The sequence below is a fragment of the Lissotriton helveticus genome, chromosome 4_1, assembly GCF_964261635.1.
Source record: "Lissotriton helveticus chromosome 4_1, aLisHel1.1, whole genome shotgun sequence".
NCBI lineage: Eukaryota > Metazoa > Chordata > Amphibia > Caudata > Salamandridae > Lissotriton > Lissotriton helveticus.
Window position 1 is genome coordinate 489850990 of NC_136063.1, and position 22566 is coordinate 489873555.

Consider the following 22566-nt stretch of genomic DNA (forward strand, 5'->3'; position numbering starts at 1 on the left):
TCTGGCCCAGGAACGCGCTCGATGGCCCCCTTGGCCAAAAGGGCCGCAACTTCCTCTCGCAGAAGATTAAAGTGATCCCCCGATACGCGGTGATACTGCGTTGGCATGGCTGGAGGGGTCGCCTCGGAGGGGAGGGAGTAGCCCCTTCGGACGATTTGCGGCACCCACCTGTCTGATGTGATGTCGCGCCAGTGGAGGAGGTGATGGCGAACCCTGCCCCCCACTGGCGTCTTGTGGGCCTGAAAGCTTGGACTAGGAAGGCTTTGAGGCGGATGCTGCGGGGGTGGATGTGGACTGGCTGCGCAGTTGTCCCCGGGCACCGCCACGGCGGTTACCACGTCCACCACTGCGCGGGATGTTAGTCTGTGGCCCGTGGCTGGCAGGACGTGTGGGGGCGCCCCATCCTTGTCAGCGAAAGGGGCGAAAGGCAGCAGATTGCTGGCGCGGGCCGACAGGCCCAAGGACTTGGCCGTAGCCCTGGAGTCCTTAAAGCGCTCAAGCGCACTGTCTGCCTTGTCGCCAAAGAGGCGAAGGCTATCAAATGGCATGTCCATAAGGGTGTTTTGGACATCTGCCGAAAAGTTGGCGTACCTCAGCCAGGCGTGGCGACGAATCGCCACCGTCGTTGCCATCGCTCTACCTAGCGAGTCCGTGGTATCCAGTCCAAAGCTGATGGAGTACCATGCCACATCTCGACCCTCCGCAAGGGCTTGGGCGAGTTTAGTCCGGGCCTCCTCAGGACATTGTGGCAGCACGTCCGCGTCCCACAGAGAGTAGGTATAACGGCCCAAGAGGCACGCAGTGTTAACGGACCGCAATCCCAAACTTAGGGAGGAGAACATCTTTTTGCCATAATGTTCGTACCTCTTGGATTCCCGATCGGGGGGAGCCGTCGGTAATGCGGTCTGGGAGTTAGAGGCCTGTATGACCAGGCTCTCGGGGGTGGGGTGGGTGGACAGGAAGCAAGGGTCGCATGGAGCCGGGCGGTGGCGTCTGGCCACGTTCCTATCTACAGGAGGGCCTGTAGCGGGCCTGGACCAGGTGCCCAGAAGAACGTCAGACAAGGCCTCATTAAACGGCAACAGAGGCTCCGAAGAGCTTGCTTGCGGTTTAAGGACCTCAGTGAGGAGGTTAGTCCTCACGGCCGCGACGGGGAGCTCAGGGGATAAGGCCTTGGCCGCCCGCGTCAACACCACACTATAGGGTGGCCCCTCCTCCGTAGCCACGGTAGGAGGGGAGACAAAGCTAGTGTCTGGCATAGTGTCCAGACCACTGGCGTCCCCTAGCTCACCTGCCCAGTCCTGATTAGGCTGGCACTCACATGCCAGAGGGTCCTCAGACCCCTCTCAATCTGCCTCGCCACCCATCTCGTGGTATTCAGGGTCAAATGATGGGGCCGGATCATAGAACTCGAATGCGGCGTCGAGCGATGCCGCTCCGGCGTCGGAACCGGACGGGGGACGGGGGGGGGGGTTGGGGCTGCGAGGTCATAAGGTCGACCGGCGACGACCCGGATCCGGCAGAGTCCTGCGGCGTCGTGACCGGAGTCGCCGACGGCGCGGAAGCACCTGACGGCGCCGGGGCCGAAGCACCCGGACCGCTTGGGCTCCCAGTCGGCGCCGCTGGGCCCGAAGGCGCCGCGGAACCAGACGGAGGAGTGAGCGACCTCATGGCCGTGAGGAAGGAGTCAATCTCCTCCGGCGTTGCGTTCTGCCCAGGGACCGGCGGGTATGGAGCAGGCCCCAACGCCTGCAGCTCCGATGGAGCCGCGTGGCTGGTGTCACCCGAACCCCCGGCCGTGTTGCGCGAGCGTCGGGGGTAGTCGGAAGAGCGAAGTCGTCTCTTCGACTTCTTGTGCCTCTTACCCGAGGACTTGGATCTCGAGGAGTGGTGTCGATCCTCCGAGCCATGACGACTCCTGCCCTGCGACCGGTCCGTAGACCTCCTTCCGGACCGGGACCTCGAACGGCACGGGGCCGACTGCCGGAGCTCGAGGCGCTTGCGAGACCGCTCCCGCCTAGCCTTCGACGTCAAGGCCTGGCAGTCGGGGAACGACTTGTCATCGTGGTCGGGCCCCAGGCAATGAAGACACCGGCGATGGGGGTCGGTAACCGACATCAGTCGGTTGCAGTCGACGCAGGGTTTAAACTCGGGCATCCCTACCGGCACCGTCGGAGTCGTTCGACTTCGAAAAATATGATCAAAAAGATCAAAAAGATTAGTCAAAAATGACTAAAGGGTACCACTGTTCCCGGATCGGCGCTTGCTGGCGCGGAAAAAATAGGAACTGACGTCAGCGCGCGAAGGAGGCGTCTAAGTACTCCCGCGACGTCATCCCGGCGCCAACGACGCCGACGACGGACGAGGAAACGCAGATGACGCCTACCGACGCGCAAGGGTACTGCTACGCAAAAGTTTCAGGATCCAGTCTGACGCCTGGGGGTATTCTAAGGTAAGGAATCGAATACTAACCTGTTTCTTTCAGATTGCAGCAGTTGTGCCATACTGTCAGGTATAGGATACTGTAGGTCCGCCTACAAGGTTTCTTGGAGACGGTCGTCAGCCACAAGCAGTAAGTCTAGGCATGTGATATCATTTTGAAACTAAAGGCTAGCCAGTGTTGTCCCTATCAAGGGCGTAGGGGGTGAAATCTCTAGAGGCAATCTGGTATGTGGTGACATGTGCCCTCAGGCCCCCCTGTACTCGGGGTAAATTGAATCAGTCCATAGGCGTCATGTTCGTGAAACGGGCATCCTCAGTCCAGGAAATAATGTGACCCCCAGGGAACAGGTCTCTTGTGGTGTATAGTGTGAATCGATTGAGATTGCGTGTGAAGAGAAGAGGAGAGTTAAAGTTAAGGAGGTGACGGACAAGTGACTTACCTTCGGCATCTGCTAAGAAAAATCTTCCAGATCCAGCTTGACGACTGGAAAGGAATCTGTGGCTAGATCACATCTCTACCTGATAAGGCGTTACCCCGAAGGTAAGTAACTTGTCCATCTGAGAGAGACATCTAGCACCAGATTCCTTACCTTTGAACAGATACCCACGGACTACCTTCCTCAGAGGAGGGCCTGCGGAAAAGCTATAAACTAGGAAATCCAGCTAAATAGAGCGGCCAAACAGGCACTCCCTGCGAACCTGAGAATCCAGGCAACAGTATCTGGCGAACGTGTGCAGAGATGCCAAAGTAGCCACGTAGCAGATATCAACAATGGGAACTCCACTCTGGAGGGCCATGGTGGCTGCCTTCGCCCTGGTAGAATGGGCTCTAAGGCCTTCAGGAGGCTGTTTCTTTGCTAAGGCGTTAACATATTTTGATACAGAGGATAACCCAGTGTGATATGGTCCTTTTTTGGACAGCATGCCCCTTCTTTACTCCCACGTACCCTATAAAGAGTTGGTCATCCACCCAGAACTCTGTGGTACAATCAAGATAGAACGATAACGCTCTTTTTGGCTCCAGACGGTGGAGACGCTCATCTTCTTTGGAAGGGTGCTGAGGTGCATTGCAAGTGGGCAGAGTAACGGACTGTCCAAGATGAAAGAGTTACAACTTTGGGCAAAAAAGAAGTCCTACTTCTTAGCACCACTTTGTCAGGAAAGACTGTCAGGTAAGCAGGCTGTGATAACACGGCCTGCAGTTCGCTCACCCTCCTACCAGAAGTAATTGCCACCAAAAAGGCTGTTTTGATAGTGAGCAACCGTAGGGGGAAGTTGTGCAATGGCTCAAACGGTGCGCACATCAAGAACGTAAGGAAAAGGAGAAGGGTTTAACCCCTTCAAAAACCTCTGCACTACAGAGGACTTACAAAATGTGTAGGCTGATCTGGCACCTGAAGAGAAGCTGAGAGGGCCAAAAGGTAGCAACTCCACCCTGCCCAAAGCAGAGCGCTGCTGGGCCAAGGAAAGGATACACTGGGGAATATCCTTCAGAGAAGCAGATAAGAGGTCAATAGACCGTTCTGCACAATATTTACAAAATATGTTCCATTGACAGGGTATACCGATTTCATGGCAAGACGTTTGGCCGACAGAATTACTTTGCAGACTTCGGGAGGAAAGTCAAAAGCTGTCAACTGTGGCCGCTCAATCGCCACGCAAGGAGGCTGAGAGTGGACAAGTTCGGGTGGAGGACCCTTCCCTGCTGCAGCAACAAATGATCCTCTCAAAGGGGCAGCCTGATCGGTGGATCAATGTTCAGAGCCAGAATCTCAGGATACCAAACTCTCGAAGCCCAATCGGGAGCCACAAGAATGACTTGTGCTCCATCGCTCCTGATCTTCTTGAGCACTCTGGGCAGGAGTGGTATGGGCAGAAAGGCGTACAGGAGGCCTGAGCTAAACTGCTGACATTAAGCGCTCTCTTCAAAGGCGAACAGATCTCACCACTGGAATAGACCTTGTACCACCTCCCGATTGAGACACCACTCTGGCATTCAGAGATCCGGCCAGATGTTGAACGACCAATGAAAAGCCCTGTTGTTCCAGCTAAGTCCAGAGGAGCAGGGCACCACTCTGCCTTATTTGCTGCAGTACCACCTGGCAGTAGTGTTGTCTGTGAACACCTGAACTAGCCTTCCCTTGATTGATGGTAAAGTACGAGTTGCTTACCTTCGGTAACGATGTATCTGGTAGAGACGATTCTAGCCGCAGATTCCTGAACATAGAATTATCCCCATGCGTGAGACTGGATCCGGAAAACTTTTTGCCAGAGCATCCCTGCGCACCGGGGTGACAGCACCATGTGGCTCCGCCCTGACATCGTCCGCGTACGTGACGTCAGCGAGGATACATAAGTCTCACCCCGGCGCGCCTACATCAGTTTTCTTCGGAGAACTTTTCCGCGCCACAACGCAGAGCCATCAGAACAAAACTGGGAGAGAATAGGAACAGTGTGCGAAAGAGCCGAAGAATAGACAAAGAATGGTGATGAACAGCACCATATGGAGCAGTGCCAGACACTGCAGTACTGAAAAGCAGGGAAAAGAAGGAACAAATCACCACCCTGAGCAGCAACCCTGCAAGTACGGAGATAGCCCCCATGGGGACAGAGCAGTATACGAAAAAATGTCATGATAACATGTAGCAAGTCTACCACCTCAATCAATAACAATAAGGGGGACCAAGTCCGCGACAGACAAGTAACAACAATACTCCCAGACAACCCCATCCAAGAAGGTCACATCCCCCATAAGGAACAAAGGGCAGAGGCACAGCCAAGCGACCAAACCTAGAGTAGAGCGGTAATGAAAAGGAGGGGGGTGTTGAAAGAAGGCCCCAACCTGGAAGAATCAGAACGTAAATGCGCATAAGGATATAGAAACCCATCCTGCAATGGCCAGAAAGGAACAAATCTATATCTATACTACTATTATAAAGAGAGAGCCCAAACCTTTGAGGCGGGTAATCTCAAGAAGTACAGCACCAATCACAACACCCAATACAGCATTGGAAAGGACAGTTGCAGCAGATGGACATAGGCTATACAAGTGGCCACCATCTACATTACAAAGGTAAAAGAACATTAGGGGTAAAGTAGTCCCTTCTGGGCGTGGGCATTGTGCTGTCAGCGATGGGCGCGGCAAACAAACCTTCACAGGACTCCCTTGTGGGCGTGGGCGTTGAGGGGCGTGGACAAACAGCAATATGCACGGCATTCACGGGGCGCAAGGTACGCCATTCCCCTTCATTACTGGTAAGGAATATGCGCGCCATTCACGGGGCGCGCCATTCACCGTCATTAGTGATACAAGCGAAAACGGCATTGTAAAGTAAAACATTCACGTAGCACCGTGTGGGCCTGGTCGTTGTCAGAGGGGCGTGGCAAAACTTGCATGGGCGCGGCATTCACAAGGTGCACAAACACCAATAGGCAAGGCTTAGAGGGGCGTGTCCAAACACCAATGGCCAAGGCTTCACAGGCCGCGGCGTTGCTACGGTGCTCAGGCGGGGGCTCAACACACAACAGCGGGGAGCACAAGATTCGCTTATTGCTCCGGTGCTCAGGCGGGGGATAAAGCCACACAGCCTACCAGCGGGGATCACACCCTTCGCATTTACCACTGCACAAATTGCTCAGGGCCTCAAGCGGGGATAAAGGTGAATGAACGGACCAGAACTTTGCAAATAACGTTACCGTCTATCACCAAGTTCAATAAACAGGTACATAACAACGTGTAAGGTCAATGGTAAATAACGCTCCTAAATTATTTTATCTTTTGTGATACTTTGTGGTATACCGTGAGATCTTACAATAAATTTTGCTTGCCTATTACAACCCTTTGCGCACATTCTATTTCAGCCCCAGACAACGTCGGGACGGGCTGCTAGTGTAACAATAAAACAGGACGAGCATTCTGCCAGGAAAGAAAGAAATAAAGTACTCTCAGACCAGCCAAAGGTCCTCGCAGAACGGGGAGGAAGGATGGGTTGTGAAGGAATCTGCAGCTAGAATCGTCTCTACCAAATACATCGTTACCGAAGGTAAGTAACTCGTACATCTGATAGAGACTACTGGCCACAGATTCCTTAACGTAGAATAGATACCTTAGCCATACCCAAGGGGAAGGAGGGTCTGCAAGAGGACCTCAAAAGCCTGGACAGGACCCAGGGCCCAACAGGGGATGAGCGAAAAGGACAGGGAGAAGAGCCCTGTCCACCCCAGGCAAAGGGGGGCGAAAAAACGTCATCGAAAAGACCACCGACGACCGAGGAGAAGCGGGAATACAAGAAAAGAAGAAGCCCTCCTGCACCCAGCAGTAGGAACAAGGGCAAGGTGAAAGAAAGCCAGAGCACCTCACGCCCAGGTAGGGGACCAAGGATCCACGCAGACGCCTCCAAAGGCTCAAGCAATGCAGAGGAGCACCGATGAAGTAGCTCGACCCAGAGACTCCAAGGAGAAGGGGTAGAACGAAGGTAAGCCCCCCTGGGAAACACACCCAGTGAAGAGGACAGCCAAGCCTATCACAGCCAGAAGGCAACAAGCCAGACAGAACGGCGCCCAGCAAGAAAGCAGGTGGAATAAGAAAGGCTAGCCCAGGCCCACGAAGGGAGAACTGGCCAACACCCCTCAGGGACTGACAGCACCCGGCGAGGCACAAGGAACCCAAAGACCACCTCAACCCCTAGGGAGGAGAGGTGGAACCAAAAGCAGGGCTCACTGGAAGAAAGCCGAACACACCCCAACCTCAAGCAGCGGACAAGACAAGGATGAATGCCCGACTAGGGCCCAAGGACTGGCACAATGGTGCAGGAGAAAAGCAGGTCAGCACCGGCAATACAGCCAGCAGCAGACAACACCACGGAACGGTGCACCCAGGACCAGCCAGACGAAGACAGAGGCCACGCATGCCAAAAGGGGCCCGGACACGCCCCAAGGGAGGGGCCCGCACACACGGCCCACGAAATAAGTGGAACTAGACAGATCTATGATGCAAGGCCGCAGACAGCAGACCAGGCCAGCGACACAGCAACCCCGGAGAACGACAGACCGGGGCACAATGCAAGCCATTACAAGCCATCAGCAAGAGGATCGCACTTGCGACCTACAGTGACACCACGGAGAGCAGAGGCACGAAGGACATCACACATCCCCAGCACATATCAGAGCTATATAATAGCTACCAGAACCCTACATAGGGCAAGGTAAGTCCCAAAATATGGGAAGCCTCTTATGAAAAAACTTTCCACAGCAGAGGACAATCACAAAAGACCTGTGGAGGGCCCGCAGAAGGCTTGACCAATCATCCAACAACAACACACAGAAGACCTAATCTCAGGCCAACACAGCTTACCAAAAACAAAACACCACAATTCGAAAAAGGGCCGGACCAGCAGCCAACGGCACCATAGTCCTAACAAAAGGGCTTGAAGGTGCATTAATCACAACTGAGAACACCTCCCAAATCCAGACCAACTCACAGGTCAGTGAGGGGGAGAAGAAGCAGGAGGAGGAGGAGGAGGAGGAGGAGGTGGCCGAAGCCCCGCCAGGAGCCTCTGAATAGCAGAGTCTGCAGGGGCGTGGAACAAATATGCGCCATCAAAAGGAAGGTCCACCAGCCGTCCCCGAACGTTCTCCAGGAATACACTATCCCGAAGCCAGGCATGACGACGTAGGGCAACCGCCGAAGCCATGGCACGACCAAGCACCTCCAAAATGTCCAGAGCGGAACGAAAAATAAATGTCGCCAGCTCTCGGCCAGCCAATACGTGGTGCCCCAGATCAACACAGGCACCCCCTCCTTAGAAACGGCTGACAGAAGGGACTCCGCCGAATCCCACAAGCAAGAAGTGGTCCCGGCCAAAACACAAAGTGTGTTCAGGACCCGTAAAGCTGCACTGGTGGAGGCAAAGATATTGCTCCCCCAGTAATCCAGCCAGCTGGCTGGCCTCGCGCGACGATGGAGACAACATCGACGGTAGGGAGGGAAAGGCAGTCTGCAAAAGAGGGCCCCTGGTAGATGGGTGGAGGGAAAGACATACAGGGTCACTCAGCGCAGGATGGTGGCGGTGCAGAAGTTGTTGGGTCACCGGGTCCCCCGTGGCGAGACGGCCCCTAGCCCCCAAAAAAGAAGAATGGAGCAAAGTCTCGAAGGGAAGCAGCAGCTCCCTACCACCAGAGAGAGCCCTGATCGAGGACCTCCAGAAGGTGAACCGCGGGGAAATGAGCAGCCGGATCACCCATGCGCAAAATCCCCACAGCCGCGGAAACAGCGCGAGCGAAGGCAGCACCCGCCTCCGTAGGGCCCCGCGGTGGAGAAAGCAGCTCCTCTGTTGGCAACGGCTGCAAGCTAAGGCGGCCGTCCCACAGACCAACCGGAGGAAGGAAAGGCCAAGTCCGGAAAGGAGAAAGGGGGGTGGAGGAGAATGGAACCTAGGGTGTCTCCGACGAAGACCATGGCGACGGCGAAGAGCCGTCCTTAGACGACGTTGGGGAAAATGCCACGAAGCCGCACCCGTCTCTGGAGAGGACGAAACCAGCAAGCGCCGAACCTCTGGAGAAGAGGAGGCTTCCAAAGACGAGTCAACGACCCAACCACAGCCTGGCGCCATAGAGTTCGTGAGTCATGTCAACGTCGACCGGCACCGAAGGAGACGCCGGAACGACCTCCGCCACAAGACGCAATGCAGGAGACCAAAGCTCGGTCGGAGCCGGGGCGGTTAAAGAACGGCGCCGAAAAGGCGTCAACTCGACCTCTGACGAGGCAGCCGCCTGCATGGAGGGACGAGGGTCCCCCGGGGACATGCCCAGATTCCCAGCCAGTCCCTGCGGCCCCGCAGGGCCAGCAGCCGCCGGCATCTGAGCGGCATCTACTCTGCCTCGGACAAGGCTGCCGCCTGCCCCTAGGACGGCTCGGGGACATGCCTCGAGCCCCAGCAACCTCCCGCGACACACCTCCCGCGACACCACAGGAACCCCCCCGCGGGGGGTTGCGGCAAGGCCGAGGCACCGTGGTCCGAAGGAGGGAACCCCGCAGGGCCACACCCCAAAGGCACCACATCCTCCAAACCTGGATCCGAACTAGTTGGCGCCAGGGAAGCAGCCACCAGCAACACTGCAGAAGTCCCCGCACCCGGCAAGGGATCCCCAGACATCCCAGATGGGGAAGGAAGAGAAGAAGTAGCCAAAGAGGCCTGCAAGGCCACCGCATTGGCCTCCATCTGGGCTCTAGTCGCCCCCGCTCCGGGGAACGGTGGATAGGGTGACACGCAGGGCCGCACCATCCGCGGAGAGCCCACGCCCCCAATGGGCCGGGAAATAGCCCTCGGGGACAAACTGCGACACTTACCAACAGGTGAGCGGCGCTCTTGCAGCCTGGGAGGAGGAAGATGCTCAAGACTGAGGCGGCGGTTCTTGAACCCATCCGTGGGGGACTGACGCAGTGACGATGCCGACCTAGACATGAAAGGAGTTTCATCTGGGACTCCTGCCGGGACTTCGGTTTCATCTGCTGACACGCCTCACAATCTGTAGAATCGTGGTGCTCCCCCAAACACCACATGCTGTTGGGATGAGGATCAGTCACCGAAATCTGACGCGCGCAAGACGAGCAAGGCTTAAAACCTGAAGGCATTCACACACTGTTCCCAGAAATAAGTTCAAGTTCAAGTTCGAGCATTTGTATAGTGCACTACTCACCCAGAGGGTCTCAAGGCGCTTGGGGAGGGGGTTCATTATTTGTCGAATAGCCATGTTTTAAGTTCTTTTCTGAATGAGATGTGGTTTTGAGTAAGGCGGAGGTGAGAGGGGAGTGAGTTCCAGGTCTTGGCAGCCAGGAAGGAGAAGGATCTGCCACCCATGGTGGATTTTCGGATGCGCGGGACTGTGGCGAGGGCTTGATTGGACGATCTTAGATGGCGGGTGGGTTTGTAGAAGGATAGTCGAGTGTTGAGGCATTCGGGTCCTAGGTTGTAGAGGGCCTTGTGGGCGAGAAGACGGAACGTAATTCTTTTGTTGACGGGAAGCCAGTGGAGGTCCTTTAGGTGTCCGGTGATGTGATCTCGGCGAGGGATGTCCAATATGAGTCTCGCTGATGAGTTTTGGATGCGTTGGAGTTTTTTCTGTAATTTTGCTGTGATTCCGGCGTATAGTGTGTTACCATAATCCAGCCGACTCGTGACCAGTGCGTGGGTCACAGTCTTTCTCGTTTCGAGGGGGATCCAGCGGAAGATCTTTTTGAGGATGCGAAGTACGTTGAAGCAGGAGGATGAGACTGCGTTAACTTGTCTGGACATCGATAGAGAGGAGTCTAGGATGAAGCCAAGGTTACGTGCGTGGTCTGTGGGAGTGGGTGCCGTGCCCAGAGCGGAAGGCCACCAAGAGTCGTCCCAGGCAGAGGGTGAGGATCCTAGGATGAGCACTTCAGTTTTGTCTGAATTGAGTTTTAGGCGGCTCTGTTTCATCCATTCGGCTACTTCTTTCATGCCATCGTGAAGATTGGTTTTGGCGGTGTTCGGGTCTTTGGTGAGGGAAAGGATTAATTGGGTGTCGTCGGCGTAGGAGATGATGTTGAGGTTGTGTTGGCGTGCGATGGATGCGAGTGGGCTCATGTAAACGTTGAAGAGGGTGGGACTAAGCGATGATCCTTGTGGTACTCCGCATATGACTTCTGTGGCTTCTGAGTTGAATGGGGGAAGTCGGACTCTTTGAGTTCTCCCGGCGAGGAATGAGATGATCCAGTCCAGGGCTTTTCCTTGTATGCCGATGTTGCTGAGGCGTTGTATAAGGGTGCTGTGGCAGACCGTGTCGAAAGCGGCGGAGAGGTCGAGTAGAATAAGGGCCGCGGTTTCTCCGTTATCCAGTAGTGTTCGGATGTCGTCTGTCGCTGCAATGAGGGCGGTTTCGGTGCTGTGTTTGGCTCGAAATCCGGATTGAGATGGGTCGAGGGAGTTGTTGGATTCAAGGAAGGCGGCGAGCTGGCTGTTGACGGCTTTCTCTATGACTTTGGCGGGGAAAGGGAGGAGAGATATGGGTCGGTAGTTTTTAAGTTCAGAGGGGTCTGCTGTGGGTTTTTTCAAGAGGGCGCTGATTTCGGCGTGTTTCCAGCTTTCTGGGAAGGTGGCAGAGTTGAACGAGCAGTTGATGACATCACGAAGATGAGGTGCGATGATTGAGTCAGCTTTGTTGAAGATGTGGTGGGGGCAGGGGTCGGTTGGTGAGCCAGAATGGATTGAGTTCATTAAGCGGATGGTGTCTTCAGTGGTAATTGTGTTCCAGGCGCTAAGGTAGTTAGTTGGCGGAGTGGTATCTGAGGGGTGTGGGGGGGGTTGATCGTTGGGAGTGTTCTCGAAGCTGTTGTGGATGTCGGCGATTTTGTTGTAGAAGAAGGAGGATAACGCGTCGCAGAGGTCTTGGGAGGGGGTGATGTCGTTAGATGCTGCGGTGGGGTTGGTGAATTCTTTGACGATGTTGAAAAGTTCCTTGCTGTTGTGGGTGTTGTTGTCGAGACAATCCTTGAATGCTGATTTCTTGGCGGATCGAATCAGTTGGTGGTGGTTGCGGGTGGCTGCTTTGAGGGTGGCCATGTTGTCGGTGGTTTGGTTTTTCTCCATGTTTTCTCTAAGGTACGGCATAGTTTCTTGGATTTTTTTAGATCATCATTGAACCAGGAAGCCTTTTTGCTGGCTGATTTGGTCTGGTGCAATAAGTTTCAGAAACGAAAAGGGAAGGCCTAAAACAGGCCAGGAACACAAACCGGATCGACGTTGCATGCGGAAAAGGAGAAAACTGACATAGGCGCGCTTGGGTGGGACTTATGTATCCTCGCTGACGTCACGTACGCAGATGACGTCAGGGTGGAGCCACGTGGTGCCGCTCCCCAGGTGCACAGGGATGCAGTGGCAAAAAGTTTTCCGGATCCAGTCTCACGCCTGGGGATAATTCTACGTTAAGGAATCTGCTGCTAGTAGTCTCTATCAGATAAGACTTTCAGTGCTAATCGGATCGCATGAAGCTCCAATTGGTTGATATGGAGCTTGGCTTCCGCCAGAGACCAAAAGTCCTCTGATCTCCACCTCCCCCAGATGGCCACCCCATCCCAGAAGAGATGCATCCGTCACTATTGGGAGATCTGGGTGGGGAAGGGAGAGGTGTCTGCCTCTGACCCAATCACGGTTTGTCAGACAACACTATGGCAGTTCCCTCTGATATCTGAACCAGGTCAGTGAGATGTCCTCGATGCTGTGCCTATTGGAACTTTAGGTCCCACTGCAGTTCCAGTATGCGCCACATTTCATGATCCACCAGCAGGATGCAGGAGGCCATGAAGGCCAACAGCCTCAGAATCATTCTCACCGAAATCCAGGATAGAGCCTGAAACATTGATATCATAGCCTAAATATCCTGGACTCGCCGTTCAGAGGATAGGCCCAAAACTGCACTGAATCCAGAACCTCCCCAATAAAAAGGAGTGTTTGAGAGGGAGTCCGGTGTGACAGTGGCATGTTGATAGTGAACTCCAGTGAATGAGGGAGGTTCACCATTGCCTGGAGATGGGAGATGACTGCTTGGGAAGAGCCTGCCAGTTGTCGAGATAAGGGAATGCTGGAACCCCTGATCTCCGCAGACTGGCAACGACCACCGCCATCACCTTTGTGAACACCCAAGGGGCACTGGCGAGGCCTAAGGGGAGCATGGCAAACTAAAAGTGCTTGTGGCCCACATATGCCACAGGTAGCGAGTATGGACATGCAGGATGGGTATATTAACATAGGCATCCTGCAAATCCGGCGCTACCATCCAGTCTCCCGGGTCCAGGGTAGTCAGGACCTGAGCTAGGTTGAGCATCCTGAAATTCTTTTTCAGTAAGTAATTGAGGGCTCTGAGGTAGAGGATAGAACAAAGGCCTCGGTCCCTCTTTGGGACCAGAAAATAGCAGGAACAACAACCACAGCCTACTTCTGGCCAAGGAACCTTCTCTATAGTTTCCTTGGTCAAGAGAGTTGACTTCCTTGCGAAGTACGGCAAGGTGATCCTCTGCCAGCCAATCGTACACTAGAGGCATGGATGGAGAGAGTAGCCCCTTCGGACTATTTGCAACACCCACCTGTCTGTGGTGATGTCTCGTCAGTGGTGGAGATGGTGTTTTCTGCCATCAAATGGTCGCGAATGATCCTTGGGGATCGGACTAGGAGGGTTTTGTGGTGGAGGAGGGGGATCGTGGTTTGGCTCACCTTCTGGCCTCCTGACCCTCAGGGTTGGGGTGAACCGCGTCCACGGCCCCCCAAAGGTTGCTGAATTTGAGGGGCTTTCTGGCCAGAATTGAGTTGGCGCAGTTGGTAGCCCATTCCGTAGCCACGAAAGGAGCGAAAAGCAGACACAGGCCAGGATGTAGTGTTGAGGCCCAAGGATTTGGTCGTATCCCAGGAGTCAGTGAAACGCTTAAGTACGGCATCTGCTTTTCCTCCGAAGAAACGGGAGCCATCAAAGGGCATGTCCGTAAGATTAGCTTGGACATCACCGAAAAACCAGACGTTCTCATCCAGGCATGGCAATGTATGCCACCGTCTTGGAAATAGCTATGCCCCGCGAGTCTGTTGTGTCCAAGCCACATCGGTTGGCGATCTTCGCTGCATCTCTCCTGTCTGAAATAGCTTGGGAGAGTAGAATCTAGTCCTCCTCCGAGACTCTGGGCAGCACCTGCGCAACCGTGTCCCATATCGAATGGGAATAAAGGCCAAAAGTCATGCGGTGTTCACAGACTATAATGCTAGACTGGCAGAAGAGAACATTTTCTTCCCAAAGTTTTCCAGTCTTTTGCATTCCCTGCCCGGGGGTGTGGAAGAGAATGCACCACGGAAAGTGGCTTGAACCACCAAGCTTTGTGAGGTGAGGTGGGTGGTGAGGAAAACTGGGTTGCCCAGTGCAGGGCGATGGCAAGGGGCAATCATTCTATTCACAGGAGCCCATGTGCTGGGCTTCGACCTGGTGCCCAGAAGAACGTACGTAAAAGTGTCATAGAAAGGCAGCAAGTGTTCCGAGCTGGAGACACCAGACTGCAGGACCTCTGTCAAGACGCTATTCTTGCCTGCCACCATAGAGAGCTGCAGGTCCAAGAATTCCGCATCCCTACGCACCACCATAGCGAATGATGACCCCCTCCTCTGATGCCAGGTTAGGGGAGACCCCATGCCAGAATCTGGGGAGGTGTCCAGGCCACTGGCATCACCCCATTCCTCATACCAGCCCATGTCTTGATGTTGTGGGATTTCGAAGGGGTCCTGCTCCCCCTCACAATCCTCATCCCTTCCTCACCCTTCAGAATAGGGCAGGTTGAACGGCATGATGCTGTATGGCTCAGTCGGTGGACTTCCGACCGCCTCCGTGTTGCCGGGAATGAGGATTGCTGAGGTGGCGCCGGCGACGCAGAGGACCTCGGCCTCTGATGCAGCGCTGGGTAAGGTCATTATGGAGGTGTGACTGGCGACGGTTCGGACCCAAGAACGGATCACGTACGAGGCCGTGGTGCCGGAGCGAAAGGCGTGGAACCCACAGGAACTCCTCTGTCATCTGAGCCTGCAGGACCAGAGGGTGCGCTGGCAGGGTCAGGCTGCCCAAATATGGCGCCATAAAACTCTAAGTTGGGTGGGGGTCGCTGCCGGCCCCAAAAAGGGAGGGAAGTGGTGAGCCGAACCGGGCAACTGCTCCTTGGAGCAGAGCCTCTAACGCTGTGGTTCATCTGTCTCGTTTGCGACAGACTGGCGTTGTAGAAGCACACTTGGACTTCTTGTGCTTTTTGTGGTGCCGGTTCACCTTGGTGAAGACTCGAGGCCCAGTAGTAAGACCAAACGGAAGGACCACAAACTGGTAATGCTGCGATCCCACCGTAAAGCGGAGATACTTTCTGTGAGACTTCAGGATTGGGATGTGAAAATATGCATCCTGCAAGTCGATCGACACCATCCAGTCTTCTTCCAGCCGCGCTTGAAGAACCTGCGCAAGCGTGAGCATCTTAAACTTCTCCTGCTTCAGGTAAAGGTTCAAGATCCTGAGATCCAGGATTGGACGAAGTCTGCCATCCTTCTTGGGGGATCAGGAAATACCGGGAGTAGCATCCCTGACCCCTTTCCTGCTCTGGAACCACCTCTATCGCACCTTTTCTCAACAGTGCCAGGACTTCCTCCAGCAGAAGCAACAGGTGGTCCTCCGAGCAAAAACCTTGGCGAGGAGGGTAATTTTGGGGAAATTCCCAAAAGGGAAGAGCATACCCATTCCCCACGAGATTGAGAACCCAAAGATCTGATGTAACAGATTCCCAATCCCGTAGAAAATAGGAAAGCCGACCCCCTACAGGACCCGCATGATCCGGAATGGCGGATCTAGGGCTCCTTTGCTGCTGTGGGAGGGGGGTGGGTAGCAGAAGAGGAAGAGGAGGAGGAGGAGGAGGAGGCCTGACGTCCACGGGGACGAGCTCTTGGTCTGCCTCTGTAGGACCTATACAAAGGATTTTGCTGCTGCTGTGTCTGCCTATAGGGTCGAAAAGAAGAACTTCCAAATCCCCTATATCTTTTGGTCACAGAGCCTCTGGATTGCAGACCCAAAAGATTTTTCTGTTGCCCTGCTGTCCTTAAAACGCTCTAATGCAGCATCAGCCTTCTTCTCAAAAAGGCCTGAGCCATCAAAGGGCAAATCCATTAATGCAGCCTGAACATCAGCCGAGAACTCAGAGGTCTTTAGCCAAGCCGCTCTTCTAGTGGCAATCGAAGAACCCATTACTCTTGCTACCGAGTACCACTTTGAATGACCTGCCGAGCAGCAGCTTGCGTGTCAGAAATCACCTCATTGAAATTTTTTCTGTCCTCTTCAGGAAGCTTAGGTGACAACTGCTTCACAGAATCCATCAAAGCATGGATATACCGTCCTAGCAAACAAGTGGCATTTGTTGATTTTAAGGCCATACTGCCAGATGAAAATCCAGCTTCTTTCATTCCTTGCCTCCAGGCACCTGAGGAAAAGAGCCTACAGATCTCTTAGAGCAGGCAGCTTGCACCACCAAACCCTCCGGTAAGGGATGAGAGGACAAAAAGTCAGTGTCACCAGGAGCCACTCTGTAACGCCTAGCCACGGCCTTAGACACTGCAGGAGCCGTTAGAGGCCTACTCCATACTTCCAGTATTGGATCCGTTAGGGCGTCAGTAAAGGGAAGAATGGGTTCAACCACTGATGATGGTGAATGAAGTACTTCAGTCAGTATATTTGACTTATATTCAGCTGTAGGCAAAGTCAAATTCAACAAGTCTGCTGCCTTCTTAATCACAACGTGATAAGGCGCCACATCTTTAGAAGGAGCAGCTGACACTGAGTTTAAATCCCACTCAGGGGACAGCTCTAACCCACTTGCCTCTCGCAAGTCATCAAAATAATCCTCAGGATCAAGAAGCTCACCTTCCTCGTATTCAGCTTCCCTATAACTCTGCTCCACCAAAAGGTGCTGGGCTTCACGCCTCAACCTCTCCTTTCGAATCGACTTAGTCGGATCCGGTATCGACTCCGAAGGCTCTGAAGCTTGCGTCGAACACTGAGCCGGGGCCAGCGTCGAGCTTCGAGGCGGATCTCGAGGTCTATCGGACGTCGGTGAAGCTGCATACGGCGTCGATGACTTTGGCGGCGCCGAGATATGCCAAGGAGGAGTCCGCGTCGGCATAAAAGGAAGGAAAGACGCCGGAGCATAGGCTTGAGGCACACCCAAATTATAAGCCAATGGACCCATGGGACCAGCCGGTGCTCCAGAGGGGTACATGGCTCTCACATAAACACCATACATGGCATTTAAAAAATGGGAGGGGTCCTGTCCAGGACCTGGAAAGGGAGGATACGAACCCACCGGCTGCTCCTGAGGAGGCTGCACCGGAGTCAACACCTCTTGTTCCTCTTTGTCCTCGGGTTGCCCAACCAGAGTCGTCGAGCACTGAGGATCAGGAACCTCTTCCTCCTCACGCTGCGGAGATTGCGATGGAACTGGAGACGGATTCAACTCCGAAGCCGGTGAATGTACCAGAGATTCACAAGTCAAGGCCTCACCTTCAGGATCCCGACCCGGTGAGGGAGTCACCATGCCCCTTCGATGCCTTCTTTCAGATGACTTAGTTCCAAGCATCATTCAGGGAAGGATTCGGACTCAAAAGCTATGTCTCCTCTTCTTATGTTTCTTCTTCGAAGACCTGGAAACATGCCCCGACGTCGACCTCGAACGAGACCTCGATTTCGATCTTGACTTAGAGCACCTCGACTTCGACCTCGAACTCTTCCTGGCCTCCCTACCTTTCAATTTGGCAACAAGCAGTTTGGCTTTACGTTCTCGAAGAGCCTTCGGGTTCATCTTTAAACAGGATCGACAAGTCTGGACGTCGTGATCCGAACTCAGGCACCAGATGCAGTCCTATGCGGATCCGTGATGGACATCATCTTCCCGCATGCATCACAGGGCTTAAAACCTGTCTTCTTCAACAACATCTTTCAAAAAGACAGCTACACCAAAAAAGATACAGTAGAAATCCAACAGTAACAAAGTTACCACGAATCGCAACAGAACATTCCTGTAACCGTTAGCGTCGATGACGCGGAAAAAAGGGAACTGATGTCATCACACCGACGTAGGACTAATAAGGAGTCAGTGACGTCAGTCAGAGTCGCACGCGATGCCGTGCTCCTATGACGTCGTCCACACCGGCGTGCTGCAAAAGAATTTTCCGAACATTGCTGACGCAGGGGGATATTCACAAGGTGAGGAATCCACTGGCAGATGTATCCATCAGAATGTTTCTTTCAGATGAACAAGTTACTTACCTTCGGTAACAATATATCTGTAAGAAACATAGGTGAGTTATAGATTCCTTACCGCCCCACTCATCCTCCCCATTCTGCGAACTGACTTCTAGGGTTAAGGACTTCTTTCAGGGCCCTAGTTTTGTGCACCAGTGGTCAGTGTCTTGCATGGCTCTGCACTTCTGGCGTAGAAGTTCATGTACAGAACTGACAGCGTGCGAGGGCGGCATCTATGTAGCTACCGCGACGTCATCCCAGCAAGCACGACACGGAGTCAACCGATGCTACCTTCCGACACGCAGGGGTACTGCTGACGAAAAACTTTCCGGATCCAGTCTGATGCCTGGGGGTAAATCTAAGGTAAGGAATCTATAACTAACTGTTTCTTTGAGATTGTATTGTTTAAATAAAATACATTTTGTATTTGTTTATAGTATGGTCTGTTGTCCCTTTAAGTTGATGTAAAGCTATATTATGTTAATTTTGAACATACTGGAGTTGCCCTAGGTGTTAACATTTCAATTTTTCCCTGCCTAAAGGAACTCTTACCCAATCGCAGGGGGCGGTTCTGTTTACATTACACAATTGTAAGAGCCTAACATCATCTAATGGTACTGGAAAGCCAATGCTGTTTGATGTTAAAGGTACAGTTTTTTCCAGCTAAATAAAGCTGCTGTCTGTCTTGAAATCCTTTCAATTAGGTTTTCCATCTTAAAAGTATCAGTTTCATGAACCACAAATCAAATTCAATCTCAAACCGTTTTAAATTTGTAAGCAAATGTTTTCTAAATAAATACAAACTAAATTCTTGAAATTAATTCAGCTAATTAACAATATTTTACATTAAAGCATTTTATGAAAATGAATAGTTGGTGAAGTAATTATTTCATCATACATGCTGAGCCTACCAAGAGATTTTTGTGTGTTCTCGTAAATGTTATGTATCAGACAGGTTGGAGATAAAAAAAAAAGGCTGCAAAACTGGTAAAGCTGTCAGAAGTAAACCAGAATACCAGAAAAGCTAACCTGGATTGTTTTAATATTTGTTAAGAACAAAACATATTTTAAATAGAACAGATTTAACAAACCTGATCCAGATAAGGGAGTTATAAAATTCAGGATCAATGGATTCCAGATCTTTTATGGTAAGTTTCTTGCTTAGCATGCGTTTGTAGAATGGCAGTGAAAAACCAGTGTCAATAAATTTTCCATGAAACAAGGCCTGTAAAGAAAAAAACAATTCAGTTCATCTAAATGTATGCAGGCAATAGTATTTAGAGTAAAGCAATGGATATTTTGATGAATTATGCATGGTTGTCACTGAAATCTATTCACTGGAATGGGTTAAGAAAAGAGCATTCACTAACTCTGTGTAAGTTTGCGACATACTTCAAAGGCCCAGACCATGGCATTAAGACGATAATTTAACACTTGTAGGGCTATAGCTGTATATTCATGGAAATTTGCAAAGTCATCGAGGAATTGTGAAACTCTACACCATCACCAATAATGCATTGCTGTCAATAAATTAAAATATGTGCACTGTATGAAAAAATGGACCTCTGTATTCATCTATTAGTAATTTGCATAATGCAAACCTAGATTACAGTGGACAACATCTGCACTCTTTTCAACTATAATGTTTATGAGATGAATGATGAAGGATCTGGTTATGCAGACAAAAGGGGAATAGTTACTGCATGATTTATATAGTAAGGTTCTCTGCAGCAAAGAGCCAGCAAAGAGAATAAAGGAGCACATGGAGTCACATGATGGAGAGTCAGGAGGGCTTTGAAGGCATATCCTATTGGAAACATGGGAATTACCAGGTGCTCCGAGGAGACCATGCCATGTCAAAATACACCAAACATGAAGTTTATATAAAAGAGCTGGATCTGTTCCTGGAGCAGGGAACTCCAGGTAAGGCTGATAGGGTTGGGGCCTCTAAGTCAGAGCTGTTGGCGTTCGCATGTCTGGAATCTCACGGGATCCATGTAGTTGCATGTGTCAGACCCTCCGTGGATCGTCTTACATCCCATGGACTCAGGCATCTCTTCTTTTTGGGATTGCGCTTCAAGGACTTCGACGAAGGTGGCGACTGTGTGGTCTACGATCTTTGTCTTTTCATATTCCATGATGGTCATCCGGAGCCCAGGACACGAACACCTTGGTCTCGCGTTCGTCAACGCCTTGAGGGGAATTACTTGACAAGAAAAGCAGGCCTCAGTATTGTGGTCCGACCCTAGGCATCATAGGTAATAAGCAGATTTGTGTGGATCCGTCAGGGACATCTGCCCATCACAGTCTTAACACTGATTAAATCCTGATCTTTTAGGGTGAGACATGTGTAACTGCACCCAAAAAATTAAATATGTCGAAAAGAGGTTGACAAATTTGATGAGGAGAGCTGAACTCCAGGTTCAAGATGATGATGCAGGCAAAAAGGGAATGATCCAGCACAAAACAAATCTGTGACCAATAATGACTGGGTCACAGCTTGTTCAACTGGATCACGCATCTGGAACTAAAACTGAACATTATTTCAAAGCTACAATTAAAGATGAAGGTCAATTTAGATCATGCCCAACATTCTGATCATTACCTTGGACCACTGAATCTGGAAACACATGCACATTCTGGTTTTGTAGTCAAGAAAAAACATCTGTTCTGTGAGACAACAATACAGAATTTTGCGATGGACATCAGATGGTTGGCTTGAGTAATGTGCAGTCCTCTGGATACGAAGGACACTTTTTCAGTGTCTCCAGGTGTAAATCTCATCCATTGGACTTACTGCTAAGATGCCATCTATATTTTCTTTGTATTACATAGAATTGCTTTCACTTAGGGAAACATTTTATGACAAAAGGAACAATACAGATAACATTCTGGCCAAAACATTTTTTGAGAAAAGCAACAGGAAGAGCTGATAACGGGTTTTGGGAAATGGAGTCAATTAAAAGAGACCAACGGCAATTATCCTGTTCACTGATGGGAGATTCAACATGGTTACCCTCAACAGTAGGAAGCACCAAGGATCCACTTTCTCCACTCTTCTCAATGACAAAGAAAATTCAGAGACGAGAATTTGACCGAAATCAAATATAGTTGGGCCCTATTTGGGGGGAGGGTTATTATTACTTTTCTAACGGTAGGTGAACGAGAAAGCCCTTGTGTTGTTAAAGAATTGATTAGTCAATAATGGGACAACGTCTGGGTACGAGGTAAGCCCTACTGAATCCTATGTCCTGAATTCATTTCTTGGGCCTGAATTGTTTGGGGATTTACCTAACAGATTTGTTGCACATAAATTTGGGGGCTTACTGGCCAAGATTACAAGAGGAAATTACAGGTGATCTATGTAACTGCGGATGACAGTATACTCGCTAGACAGAATTAACCCTGTCAGGATACATTTAATATTGCATCTACTGTACCTTAGGCACTGCCAGTTATTACCCCAAGTAAGGAGGTGAAGGTGTCCAAGAAACACAAGATAAATATGTATGGGAACGAAAGGCCAGGAACCAGTATATGTACCCTGAAAGTGCAGTCACAGGATGAAGGATAGGATGTTACAAAATAGAGTAATACTATATTGTTGCCCACTTGAGAATATTGGGCATGTTAATGCAAAGGTATGAATGTGAAATAACTCTTTACATCCACATTCAGCACTCTGAGAATGCTATATGGAATAGCTGGATGAATTGTCACCAGCCGCTTAGAAGACTAAATGTTGAAGATCTGAGGCAAACACAAGCCTTCTTGTTACAGTGTTTTTGTACAAGGCAGCAAACATTGACAATAAAAGATGCTGCTGTTCTAAACACATAGAAGATGATAAAAAACATACCAACTATTCTGATTCTTGAGTTTGAGCACATTCACTGATATTGATTGTGAAACAAATGTGTCTGCTTTATTTTTAGCTCTTAAAGGAATTAAGAACAATGCCCATTCACATGAATCTCAAATCTTTTATCAACATATTGAGATGACAACTATATTGTATCAAGACACACTGGGGTACCCACCTTACGTCATTCCTATAAAGCAAAGAAAAAAAAAATACCTTGAACCAATAATGCCTATATTCTTTGGCTTTTTATGCACCAAAAGCTAAATGAAAGCCTAAGCCTTGCATCATCAGCTTGATACAAGGTTGTTAAAAGGTAATTACTTTACCCAAAGCGACAATACTTTCATCACAGCTGTAAGCGGAAGCAGAATGCTCCCACAGCTCTGTATGGGAAAATTAAGTCTGTACATGTATGTGTTAAAAATTCAGGCACGGGGCGT

The 22566-nt window shown here is 51.3% G+C and overlaps 1 protein-coding gene across 2 annotated transcripts in view; it reads right to left on the reverse strand.

Moving 5' to 3' along the window:
* Window positions 1-22566, reverse strand: part of WWP1 (WW domain containing E3 ubiquitin protein ligase 1) — a 1173512-nt gene that overhangs the window by 459526 nt on the left and 691420 nt on the right. For both annotated transcript variants that reach the window (XM_078687073.1, XM_078687072.1), the window contains exon 18: window positions 19353-19486. In XM_078687073.1, the coding sequence (XP_078543199.1) occupies window positions 19353-19486 (134 nt within the window). The remainder of the gene's footprint in view (window positions 1-19352; window positions 19487-22566) is intronic.